General features: G+C 28.3%; 1 protein-coding gene across 2 annotated transcripts; it reads right to left on the reverse strand.

The window, feature by feature from the left end:
• Nucleotides 1-3,180: 3,180 nt before the first annotated feature.
• Nucleotides 3,181-11,411, reverse strand: LOC136983517 (uncharacterized). Of its 2 annotated transcripts, none has more exons than XM_067280279.1 (4): nt 11,249-11,411; nt 7,933-7,967; nt 6,005-7,735; nt 3,181-4,232 (listed from the first exon to the last, which is right to left on the reverse strand). In XM_067280279.1, exons 1-4 carry the CDS (start codon nt 11,292-11,294, stop codon nt 4,017-4,019), a joined length of 2,028 nt encoding a protein of 675 aa, XP_067136380.1. In that variant the 5' UTR covers nt 11,295-11,411; the 3' UTR covers nt 3,181-4,016. The 2 variants fall into 2 exon arrangements, with proteins under 2 accessions (XP_067136380.1, XP_067136389.1); XM_067280288.1 differs by lacking the exon at nt 11,249-11,411 and adding an exon at nt 8,268-8,336.
• Between the last annotated feature and the right edge of the window lie 2,486 nt (nt 11,412-13,897).

Consider the following 13,897-nt stretch of genomic DNA (forward strand, 5'->3'; position numbering starts at 1 on the left):
CGCTACATTAAGTAAATAATTAATTATTAATAAATATTAATTTAAAAATTTCATTTATAATAAATGTGATTTAACAATACAATAATTCTTTCGTTAGGATTCGATCATTTCGCTAAAGTATATTAGTAAATTAAGAAATAAATAAATAAAAATGATTAATAAATTTTATGGTATTTCTTAATTAATCGTTTTTTTTTATTTATAACTTATAAGAACTTGCAGACGTTACAAGCGAATATCGAATCCGGACCCTTCTAGTGGAAGCACGATGCGTTTCCGTGCCGCCACTCCTGAATAATAGAAAATAAAAAGTTGTTGGTAATAATATGAGCAAACGGTATATTATATTTGTTTATTTTGTTGTTAGTTTATTTAAAATTTTTAATTATATACTGTACATTTAAAAATTGTTTACGGAATTTGCGTCTGGTATTACGATTTATACTCTTATAATTCATTAAATATATTGTTATGTCTTTTAAAAAGCTTTTTCGGTTTTATATAAGCACACTGTCCGTCAAAAAGAAAGAACACTTATTTAATTAAACTAGATGGCCAGATGAAAAATGCAATTAAGCACAAGCTAGCCGCTCTGGTATCGGGCAGATCGAAAAACTCCAAGAATGTTTTTCGGGCGGTCCATTTTGGCTATGTCAGGCCCCGTTTCTCATCATCCGATTGCCACCATTGTGAGGCTTATCGTGAGTTCAGAACTCACGATGGATTTGAAAAGAGTCCATAATACCCGGAGGGAGAAAAGAGTTTTAAAAAATATGATACTTTATAATCATAAGCAAAACTTTACCATAGTAACTATAATTTATCTAGATGTTTTTTTAAAATATGAATATATATTTAATGATTTTATTAGCATTTACCAAAACGTTTTTAAATAGGAGTCAAATTATCCTACTAAAATCAAAATATTATTAACCAATGTAATTATTCCATTATTCGAACAAGTTTTTCATTTAGACCATGGGAAGTTTTTATCCGATATTTAGTATAACCAATATAAATTTTCAATACTGATAAGTAAAATAACTTTTTGATCTGAGAGAATAAGCTTAACGTGAAAAAACAAGCACAAAATATACAAAATGAAAAACGAACAGGCACAAAATGTTTTCGAATGATTGATTATGCAAGAATCTCGACTTGCATAATCAATCATTCGAAAACATTTTGAATCTTAAATATATTCTAAATCTTTATTAGATTGAAAATGTTGACAAACTTTACTCATAAATCGGCTTATGCTTATTTGATTTTAATTTATTATCAATTGGCTGCTGCACTTGGTAAAATTACAATGCAATAATTAAGCTAAAATATTATAAATACGCGTTTCAAAAGGACAATAAAATAATTAATTTTTCCTCTTGTAATTAGAGAAAATTATGGTGATAGGAACTGTTTTATTTCGCTCAGTTTGAAAGTAAATTATTGCATTTTTTGTTTTTTTTATGAGCAGGTCAGAAATGTAGAAGAAAAATATGAACTTTATTACACAATCCCGTGAAAAATTTTAATTAATCGCCTGAAGTGAAAATTTAGAATTACTGGTCCAAGAGGAAGTGACTATAGTCAACAACCAATTGGCCTTGTTCTAAATGCACTTGCGAAGTAATAAATCGCAGAATTGTTCGTAACCGTTATCAGCCGTTAGATATCGCAAAATCATTTTCGTTACAAAATAAAGATTTTTTTTCTTATGGGGAAAATACTGTATACGAATGTTTATACATCATACTTAAGTTATAATATAGATATACAGTATATAACCATTCATGTATAGTATGTATCAATACAATACATAGGCCTATATATAGAAAAGTACAGCATTCATGTACAGTACAATATATATATATATAATATCGAATATAATAGCCTACAGCAGTATTCAATTTATTTATATCCTTTTTTTTTTTTGGTATTAGCGGTAGCGTTCAGGTATATTAATTTCTTGTGGTGAGATTTTTTATAAACTTATTTATGTTTTAATGATAATAGTTCAGTCGTTAAGAAAAAATACACAAGGCGAAAAATATTCTGTTTATGTATAAATTTATACGTATTGAATATCGTATGTCAAAAGGTTTCTTACTCCAAACTGGTTCTACAAATCGCCAGTTCTGAGTGAAGTTTGTTACGCCGATTCAGTTTATAAAGTTAACCTTTCCTCAGGTTAATTTGCAATTAAATTCGGCAGTATCGTTTAAAGTATTATTTATAATTAATATCACGAGTCATTAAAATAAATTAAAAATCCTTACAATTTATATTATTTCTAATTACTTATAATAATTTCTGAATAAATTGTCGTGGGAAAATCAGTACATTTGACGTCATTGGCCTGAATTTACTTTTAAAAAATACATATGACGTTATATCCGAATATTAATACCAGACTTTTTTAATATTATTATTAGAGTTAAAGGTCAGGATATTATTCTAAAAGCCAAAAACAATGACTTCCTTATCATTAAAAACCAGATATATATAGCCGTTTTTTTCGATTTTAGATAATACAGTATATATTTAATGAAATCTGTCTGAGGTTTTATTGATTTTAAATTTATGATTAAATAATAATTATAAAATATTAATTTATTTGATTAAAAATTTTATGATGTTCTTAGAAATCAGTTGATAAGCTTAAAGGAAATTTCGATGAAATTCATTCAGGCAATACATCCAACCTATTACATGAAAAATATATAAAATGGCATTATAAAATGTATATAATTTCAATATACATTTTAAATTAAAATGAAATATTTAAAGTTACATAACAGTAATTACATTTATTCCTGTAGTTTAGAAAACAGAGCCTAAATTAGTTACTAATTATTCCCATTTATAAGTATGAAAATGATAAAAAATTAATTTTCTAAGTGGCAATATTGGTGAATTTGTTAGAGAAATAACGTCCTTGCTATCGAGGACAATTCATAATTGACTTGTTAGAAAAGATGACCCCATTTAAGTAACGCAATTAGATGCGCCTGCGAAATTGCCCTTTCGTTCTTATTTGCATGGTTGAATTGTACTCAATAATTCAGAACAATTCTATGTACTATGGTGCTAATATATACAGTATCACATCTATATTAACATCATAATGCGTGTCATATCAAAGCGGCTGTTTGCATGTCTTTAAAAAATAAATACACAAACTAGGCAACTATTCCTTTATTATAAGCAAGAAAAAATATATGTATATATATATATATATATGTATATATAACAACGAAAATCAAAACAATATGCTTTTTATCTCTTCATTCGAAGAAATTTAACATTTTTTTTTTTCTTTTTTTCATGGTCCGAAAACTTTTCTGATTCACCACAAGAAATTTACGCGTAGAATAGACTTGCATTTTATCTGATTCATAAAGCAATAATAATAATTAAATTTTATAAAATACCTTTCTGGATATTGAATATATTTTCATTTACCATAGCTAAAATTAGATTATATTTATTTAATTAAAAAAAATTATACTTCTGTTATAACTGTATTTATTATAATAATGAATTTTGAGACATAATGTTGAATCCTTAGTATCTTAAAGTTGAAATTAAAAAAAATTATCTGATTTTTCGCTAAAAATTTTATAATTAATGTCAATAATATTGAAGAAGACATGGAAGGAAAGTGAAAAGACATGAAAAGTTGATTTCAATGTTATTTAAATAATTAAAAATTTTATTTTGTTACATAAATATTTAATTCTGGGCCAGAACAACTGTAGAATGGTTATAAACTCTGAAAGAAACTTTTAAAAAAATCATCTTGCTTGTTAATATAATTTTTTTTTATCTGAAGATTTATTTTTTACTCTTTAATTGGAGTGATTTTGTTTAGAGGGGGAACTTATTATACTGCTTCAAAACAACAAAGAACTTTTCCAAAAATTACTGTTTCGATATGGCCAACCGTATCACCGCTGCTCTTACAAGCGGAATAGGAAAGATAATTTGTTTTCTGGAACATTACGATCTCCAGCTGTTTAATTTTTCTTCTTTTTCTTTTTTGATAATTCCTGTTCGTCATCACTTAGCGTTGTAGTTTCAACATATAACTCGTCGTTACGGTTGTAATAGTTGGGCGATTTTTCGCAGTCCACATTATTAACAAACCTACAAGTGAAGGTCGTTTGGTCGTAAAGGGTGTAATTTGGGCAGAGGAATGAATAACGAATGCCATTAGCACAATAGTGGAACACCTAAAAGATAAACAACGAAATTACTTTATTATAAACATTATTCATTCTTCATAAATTCGAGAAAATAAAAAGGTGTAATAATTTATTTAAACATTTTTAAAGTTGTAAAAAATAATAATTAACTCTTATTATTAACTAGATTTTAAAAAATAATAATAATAATTTAATCGAATGTGACGTCATAACTTCATAATCTGGCAACGTAATGCAATAAACCAATCATATAAACATGCCAAAAAAATAATGTAACGTGGTTTGATTTATAGTTTATACCTTTCCAAATTTAATTTAAAACACAATTTAATAATAAATTTGCTGTTTTAACCGAATAAATTACAGTTAACGTTAATTATTATTTACAATAAATAAAACATAATAAAATTTTTTAAAAAATAAAACAAATCGTAAGATATTATAAATAACAATTTTTTCAAAATTAATTACTTTCTTACTTTTTTAATTTAAATATTGGATATAAGCCAATTTAATACTGCTTATAATCAAAAATATAAAAACAATAAAATGGTAGTTGCCAAGAAAAACTGTGTCAAGCATTAAATCTGCCAACAATTCTTGATATTCTCGATTAAAATCTTCAGTATAACTCTAGTTTATGAAGTTTCATAGTTTCTTGTGAAAGCAAACGATAAAACGGCAAAACAAGAATAGCAAAATATTATTTTATAATGAAATATTAAAACTATGATTTTGCTACTTAAGATAATACGCTATCAGTTTACTCTTTTTTATTATAAATAAAATTGTAAATAAATTGATATACTACAATAATTTATCAAAATAATTAAGAAATGTTGAATAATAAATCAATAAGTCATTATAAAACCATATTTGTCTGTCATGTAGCATGGACACCTGGAGCGCAATGACATCATTTTTATATTTTCCTTTTACTATTGTATACAATTTGTTTTTTTTTTTTATTATGTTTACTTACGCTTTTGTTGGAAAAATATTCGAGGAAAGGTATTTAAATCTCAAAAAAAAAAGTTATTTAAAAGAAAATGAAGTATACAGTATTTTTAAGAAAGAATTTATAATTTTATAAAAGAATATTAACAATAGAAATTCTTAACTGCGTATCTTCACTACTAATATTTTAATCAGAACAAAGAAATAAATGAAGATCAAGAACCAGAGACCTAAGAGATGATTAAGGTGCCAGCCTACCACTCTGGGGATCCAGGACTAAATCTGGATGAACACCTCAGAAATTTTTCTTGGGTGACCTCTTCCGAGTATGTCGGGCTCCGTCTTTCACCAGCTGGCATCTTCCATTGTGGGCAAGGTAGAACCCGCAATGGTTATGAAAAAAGCCCCTCTTAGTGCCCAAAGGACAGAAAGTTTTAAAAAAAAAAAAATGAAGAGTAATCCCCGTATGGGTTCTGATAAGTATTGAATTGTTCTCACTTTAAAATATTTTATAAAATTCCTGACACATTTACTATATACTTTTAAACTACTATTCAGTCACTTTTATTGTTAAGCTTTACTACTTAAATGACATAAGAATAATGGTGAGAGTCGAACAATTGTTTAGAACTTGACCTAAGAGTTTTCTTAAGAGAGTGCTTGTTCAAAATTGATAGAAAACAATCGAATGCTTTCTATTGTTTTCTATTAATTTTGTGAAAGACCTTCACTAATTGCACCATTTTATCAACAAACAAACTATTATTTTCAAAATAATTAGTTGTTTGATTATTTTTTAAAAGTGAATTTTACAATTTAGTTTAGAATGAATGATTACTTACTTGGCAAAAATGAGGAACACTTGCGTAATAACCATCGTGACGATCGTCACAATCAAATACAATATCGTCAGGTACTGTGATGTAGAAAGGATAATTGGTAAGATCTACACCTATTAATTCTCTAGGATAGTTAGGATCGGATAAATAATTGATGATCCTTCCGTCAGCACGAGGTCGATATGTTCCTGGTACAACTGTTACATTCGGCCTTGCTGTTGTAGTAGTAGTGGTAGTCGTTGTAGTTGTTGTTGTCGTACTAGTTGTACGCGGTTTCTGTGGCGGATGTTCTGGTGGATAATCTTCAGGACCATATTGCGTTTGAGGTCGATAACGTCCCCTCGTTCTGTGTCGTGAAGGGCGACGCGGTGGTGGTGGTGGTGGTTCGTCTTCATAATCGTCGTCTATGTATTCGGGTTCTTCTTCTGTATAGATAGAAGGATTTCTTACCCGTGAAGGTTTCCTTCTGTTACTAGCTGGGATTTGATCATAACGTTCTTCTTCTACTGGACGTGGGCGATATCGGCTTTGTGACCTATGTCTGGAAGAATGAGAACGTGTTCTTGGAAGTTCATCTTGATAATCTGAAGGTTGATTATAACGACCTCTACTCGATGAACGTGGTTTCTGTGGTGCTCTAGCTGGTGGAAAGTATTCGTCTTCTTCTTCTTCTTCGGGATAATGTTGTCTTCGTCGATAACCCGATCTGCGACTATTCGATGGAGGTCGAGCATATACTTCTTCTTCCTCGTCTTCAGGATAATCTTCTGAATCTAAAGCCGGACGTACTCTGTAACTTGGTGATTGATTTCTTCTATTAGACTGCGATGAAGATGATCTTTGAGGCTTTACTTCATCTTTAGTAGCAGGTGTAGGTCTACTTCTGTAATTGTTATTAGATCCCTGAGAATTTCTTACAGGTTTTGCCTCATCATCACTTTTAATAGAAACTGGTCTTAGTCTGAAGGAACGTGAAGGAGTTCTTCTAGTGTTTGGCTGCGGCTTAACTGGGGCAGGTAATTCTTCAGGTTCTTCGACTTTTGCACGAGATTGAAATGTTTTACGAGAATTAGATGGTGGAGATTTTGGTGGAGCAGGTTGAATGGATTCTTCTAAGTCTTCTGGAGATGGTTGAGATAATCCATCAAAAGGAGAAGCAAAAGGTACTGCGGGTGCAGGGGGTGGAGTGGGCGGTAAAGTCGTTTTTACTACAGGCGGTTTTGTTTCTACGATTTCTTTACTTGTAGGTGGAGGTCTGGTAACAGGCGAAGATATCGAAACAGAACGGACAGGGGGATTATATTTATTAAGAGGTCTTCGTCTAGAAGATAAAATTTTAGGTTTTGGTGGAGCTGGAGTTTCCGTTACAGTATCTTTTGAATCTGGAACACTTTCCTCCTGATCTTCTTTTATTTCTTCTTCATCTTCTTCTTCTTCGGGTGGAGGAAGAGACTGGGGAGCTGAACGTACTGCTGACTGAATAGGAGGAGAATCTTCTTCTTCTTCTTCTTCTTCCTCCTCTTCAGAATCTTCGGGTTCTGCTGGTGTTGTAACTCTTAATCTAATTCTAAATCGACTTCTTCTATTCGTTCCTACTCCTGACGTGGGAGGAGGTGGCGGAGGTGGAGGTGGAGGAGGTGCGGCTGTTTCTTTAATACTGTGTATCTGTTCTTCTGTAGTAGGTCGAAGCCTTTGTCTAAATCTGCCACGCTGTCCAAAAGTTTGACGTTTTTCCTAAAATATATGTAAATAATTTAATTTTATCAATTAAAAATTCATTAATTTAAATTTTTTTAATTTTTATTGGGTGAAAAAATTTGATATTTATGTTTAATCATAAGGATTATTGAATTTTCAAGTACTAATTATTAAAAATAATATTTTGTAAATCTTACATTTTAAAAAAACATATAAATCTGTGATTAACTTACCACTTCATGAGCAGAAACATCAACTACAAGCAAAGCTGTTGAAAAATAATATAATTAAAATAAAAATAAAATTTTAATGGTAATTAATATTTATTTTATAAATACTTTACGAAATACGAATCGTAATGTAATGGTTTTAAAATTCCATTCTAAGAAACTAAAACAACAGAATTTAAAAAGCTTCATAGGTAGAAATTTTTATCAAATTTCAGAAAATATTTCTATATATTTTATAGGATAAAAACAAGAAAAATAAGAAAAACCAGAAATAGAAACCAGTTTAAGATAAAGTTATAGATTTATATTTGTACAGATGACACGGAAACAAGTTTTACTTGTATATTCCACAGCAGGGATCAGGGCCATGATCCGTCTGTACAGTGATGTTATAACCTCCCATTAACTTGTTCGTCTGCATTTTCCTCCAGAGAGAAACTTCGTATAAGGAAAATATATATATATACGTGTATGAAAAAATTCCAAGCATATCTTTTCTCATTTGAGACATTTCTAGAAAGTGAAAATGAGCCATTATCTCTGTATAAAATAACAAGTGAATCTTTAAAAAATAAATTGAAAATTTGCCACAACAATTCCCAACGATCATTATTGGAAGTATATTAGAAGGTAATGATGTTTTTGAAAAATAAATCAATCGTGAGAATAAGGACGAAGTTGTACATTGTCCTCTATACTAAAGGAAGATAAAAACTTGCATTTTTAAGTTTTTCTTTGCCCTGATATTGTTAATCGCTATTGTGTTATATAAGAATAAAGAATATTACAAATAAAAATTTACAATATTTTGTTTTTATCTAAATAACTACTTCATTAGTTCTTACAGTGATGATTTATTAAGAATTTTCGGTGAAAAGACCCTTTAATAGATAAAAACTGTTGAAATAAATAATAATAAAAGGAGGTCATCTCTTCTCAGACAAAGACTCAGAATAAAATGAAGGAAAAATCTACAGAAATGGAACAAAATTATAGTTTTCTTTTCGATCTTAATGATATTACAGCATTAATGGTTTAATGTATAATGATGAAACAGCAAATGATAATAATGTTATTTTTACACGAACACTCGATAAATTTCTCAAAATAAAACGGAATTAAACGCGAAAATCCAAATTAAGATCCGTTCTGAACCAGTTTCCAAATGAAATTCTTATACAGAATTAAATTGTTTAAGAATAAATTCGAGTATTTTAAATGTTTTTTTTTATGTTTATATACTCTTACCTGCCTTTAAAAATTAAATAATTACAGTTAAATTAAAGCTTTGTATCTGTTTTCAGCGTATAACGCTCACCTGAAAAATTCTTAATTTATATATAAAAAGAAAGATTTATTTTAGAATTTTAGCCTTCGTTCCTCAAAGCTATACAGATAAGATTGCTGATTAACCAGATAAAATTCAACCTTACGAAAAATAAAATAAAATAAAAAATAAAAGTAAGTAAGAGGAAAAAAGAAAACACTTTTGTTTTCACCTGAATGCAATCATCTCTTTATCTCTTCATCTAGAAATTTTTATCATATTTTGAAAAGATTTATTCAAATGACAAAAATTAATTTAAATTTACGGAAAACAAAAAAACAAAATTCGTAAAATGTCATTAACCGATTCGTTAAGCATGATTTATTTTAATTGGAGAAAAATTACCGATCGTATTTAAGGCGCTTAACTATTTGTTAAAGGACGCTTTCTCCTTCAAATTGAAACTTGGACGACGCCTTATAGTGTCAATTTGCCGACATTCCAATCCTACCGAGTAGCAAGAACAGGTTTTTCTCTTTCAAGTACGTTGACTGCGATATTTAGGTCAGCAGGTAGATGGGGGAAAAATTTGCGGTCTTGACCGGTTCGTATATACTGCGACAAACAACCGGTTCGGAGTCGGACAAAAGGTGAAAAGAGTGACACCCGCTAGTCTATACCCTGTCTAAAACGATGATACATGATCCTACCGGCATAAAACGGAATATAATTAACTTTCCTTTAAAAACGAAAGTTAAAATAAAATCAAAACATTCCTCCTACGGAAACGTTTCCCCCTTCTTAGAGACGAATACGATAAAAGAATCTCACCCGCCGATTCGTTTAAAACTGCAGAAAATATTCTTCAAACTTCTACGTTAATTTTCTTTAAATTAATATTATCTTTAAACGTTTGTTAATCAAAATTCTAACATTTAAAAACAATTTATATAAATAAAAATTCTTAAAAAGCACGTGTCTCTGTGGCAACTGTGACGTAGAATCGAATGCCGCTTGGCCTATATTCTTCTGCTTCCGGTTTGAAAAATATTCGTTTTTTTCCGCGAACTATTTCGGGATAATTTCCATATACAGCTGTTATACAGCCTTTAATCAGAAGTCAATTTCTGTATTAAATAATATAAAATATTTCATTGTATTGGAAAATGGAAGAGGAAAGATGGGTATAAGTATTGTTCTAGATGCAATTAACTTTGAGATGATAGCTACCTTTAAACCTGATTCAGACTAAATCAATTTCATGTTAAACTATAATATATCTATATATACATTATACTTTCCAAATAATAGATTCCATTAAAAAATATACATCTACAATTTCTACAAAAATCAATATTAAAACTCCATAAATCCAACATAAACAATGGGCATATTTGGGCATTGCTTACATATTTAATTTAATTTTTTGCATTTTTTAATATATTAATTACTTTGATAAACGTGTAAACACTGTTTATTTTCATAAATTTTTATATTAAAAGTTTCCATATAAAAATTTTCAGAATAAATTTCAAGTAATAAACTACCCAAACCTGATTAAGAAATGTTGCAGAACGAAACTGCTTTAATACAGACTTTTATTTTCATTTTGCTCTGTTTAAAAATAAACAAGTACATAAAATATTCAAGTATATATATATATTCGTCTAGTATATATTTTTACGTACTACACGTTTTAAACAGTACATAAAATTATATAAATTAAATAAGTAATTTTAATCGATTAAATTACCTCTGAGATAACTTACATTCATTATTTGCATCGTATGTGTCACTTTTATTTACGATCAAGAATATTTATTTACTTTATAATCGTTGGTCTTATTACACAGATTAAATTATTTTCCTCTTGACTTCGGATCAAAAGATGTTAATAATGATTCAATGGTTCAGTTAAGATACAAATAAACATAGGAAGATTAAAAGTTTACGTAAAAAAAAACACGGCTTTACAAACCATTTATCTTAAGCAAATGATAATAATAAAAACATAAAGGTAATTCTAAATATTAAGCATTTAGTGGCACTCACCTGTAAAAAGTACAATTGTTCCTAACAGGATTAAACGTGATATCATCCTGTAGTGATTTGTAGCACAATATATATATATATATTTTTATTAGATGTTTACTAGAAAACTCTAAAGACGACGTACAGCTCCCATAACGCAATAAGTGCGACTGAGAATCAAAACTTGTTTCCAACTGTTTTTGATTCAAGAATATTACCGCATGTCTGAGCCAGTTCGTAAACCCTGAGGCTAAGACGTCGTTTAGACGAAATGGGTTAAGTGTGCTTTTCGATAGCCAATCATAAGAAGGCAATCTCGTCTTTTATGAATTACGTATTGCGCACCCAAAATTTCTTTCTGTCACATTACACGATGAATTTCTAATTAGGGAATTTAAATTTCGTTAATTAAAACGGAATTTATTGCATATCTTTTTAATTTTCGAAATAATTTCTTTTTTTAAAAAATAAATAAATAAATAAATAAATAAATTTTGTACGTTTGAAGCAGAGAGAGAAACTTTTGAAATTTTCTGTGGTATCATTGCAAATATTTTATTCACATACAATGGTTATTGTTACAACACAAGCCGATTAAACACGATTTTTCAATTTCGTTCACGCTCTATTAATTAATTATATGTATGTATTATATATATATATATATATATATATATATTACACATGGCACAAACATGTATATAAATTCAGTTTACTTTATATTTAATTTATGTTTTGGTAATGAAATATGCAGTTAACTGTGCTTAATTCTCCGAAATGATTAAGGTGTTATTTCTAGTAATATATTTAAACGAAATTCTAATCACGAAATAACCATGTTGGCCTTGAACATGCAAGAAACCTTGTAAGAATCTGGTTTTGTATTTCTATGGCCATGCATCATCATCTTCTTGTGTTTAGAGAATTTTACTGAATGTCACGGGTCAATGTTGAATAAAAAAAAAAAATTAATAAGCATTTCTGATTTATAAAAATTCGATTTGCCTTCACCTTTGTACCTAAATATTTTTCGATAAGATTCAATTAATAAGTTTATATAGATTTACAGGTATAATTTTTCTTGTTATTATTCAAGTTTACATATAATAAACAGTGGAAAAACACGCTCTTTTTTTAAATACGTTCTTTCGAAGTAAAACTTTTCTTTCTTGTTTTATTTATTTATTTTTATATTCAGAAAATAATTAATTTTGAATGATTATGATCAGGAAGAGTAGAGTCTTGAAAGCATTGCTCATCCCAAAATATAAATGATGCTTTACAGTGGTGCGTTATAACTTCATGGACCCCCAGGAAAATTTGAATTGGGGGGGCTCCATGTATAGTGTTGACTTTAGACATTTGTATTCGAATAATGTTTTGGAGGAAGCGGATTTTCTTATAAAAGATTGGTTTGGGGCCCCAAGCAATTTCTCTTTTGCCTACAGGATAACTATTGATGCTTTATACATCTTCATGCCATTACCTTTGATTTTTTCTTATTAAATTTTCATAAAGCTAAATAAATTTTAATAATATTCAAATAGAAATAGAAGATAATCCTCTGTTTAGACAATTTCCTTTTTAATTTTTATATCAAAGTGTTTTAAGCTATGGAAATCTAAAACGGTTTGAGCATGATACTAATTTTCTACAGATATAAACGTCAAGAAACTGCTAATCAAAAGTGATTTTATAAAATAAATATACGAATTACCGTTCTGTAAAAGAAAATATGCGTTATTAAACATAGAATATTAATTTTTGACTGTATAAAATTAAATATTTTTAAAAATAACTTCTATAAAATATTTTTATATAATGAAGATTTTAATATTCAATCACCTGGAGCAAACATTTTAAAAAAAATCACACAACTTGTTTACTACAGAATTAAATATAAATATATATTTTAAGGGGAAATATATTTTTTTTGTCTTCCACTTTATTGCTTGCAGTATTTAAATAAACTCATTTTGTATTAGTTTTTAATGAAAAATAAATTATAAACGATAATTAACTGTACAAATCTAGTTTTTCTAATTATTTTGTCAATACAGATATAAATCTAAGAATGAGTAAAGCAGTTATCCAAGTCATCCTCCTCTCGATTTATCAATAACATTAATTAAATGTGTTGAATGAAGAATGATGAAACATTGAAAAATTTGTCTCGATAATTGTTTTTTTTTTTTCTTTTTTATTAATTCCATACGAAAATATATTCCGAAGTTAAGCTCTAATAAATAAAAAGTCTAAGTACAGTACAAATTACCTCCTTGAATTTTAAAAAATAATTATAAATTTAAATTGAATACCTAAATAATTCTTGTGGTGTTGACTCGTAGTTAGGGTGATCAACCCCTTTACTAATATCAGACTACCTTTACATTGAAGAGACGTTATAATTTATCAAAGACCATAAATATCCTATAGCATCAGTGGTTTAAGATATTCTGACTTATAAATCATATTGTTTCAGCATTAAATTGTGTAAAATATTCAGATATTTAACATTACAGTACAGCTTAAACTGTATAACAATATCATTTACAGTACATCATAGCAATGACATAATATTTGTAATTTAACATTTAAACTATATATATTAAGCTACTAAATTAAAGATAAAGTTAAATTTAAGAAGCATTTTGGAGAAATAAGCCAATA

The sequence above is a fragment of the Centruroides vittatus genome, unplaced genomic scaffold (genome assembly GCF_030686945.1).
Source record: "Centruroides vittatus isolate TY-2023 unplaced genomic scaffold, ASM3068694v2 contig_12, whole genome shotgun sequence".
NCBI classification, from domain to species: domain Eukaryota; kingdom Metazoa; phylum Arthropoda; class Arachnida; order Scorpiones; family Buthidae; genus Centruroides; species Centruroides vittatus.

What these genes read in the sequence shown, in the direction of transcription:
- LOC136983517 (XM_067280279.1), bottom strand. Translation starts at nt 11,294, where the DNA reads ATGATATCACGTTTAATCCTGTTAGGAACAATTGTACTTTTTACAG. An exon ending in AACAATTGTACTTTTTACAG is followed by an intron (nt 7,968 to 11,248) that starts GTGAGTGCCACT and finishes ATTTTTCAACAG; the next exon opens with CTTTGCTTGTAGTTGATGTT. An exon ending in ATGTTTCTGCTCATGAAGTG is followed by an intron (nt 7,736 to 7,932) that starts GTAAGTTAATCA and finishes CATATATTTTAG; the next exon opens with GAAAAACGTCAAACTTTTGG.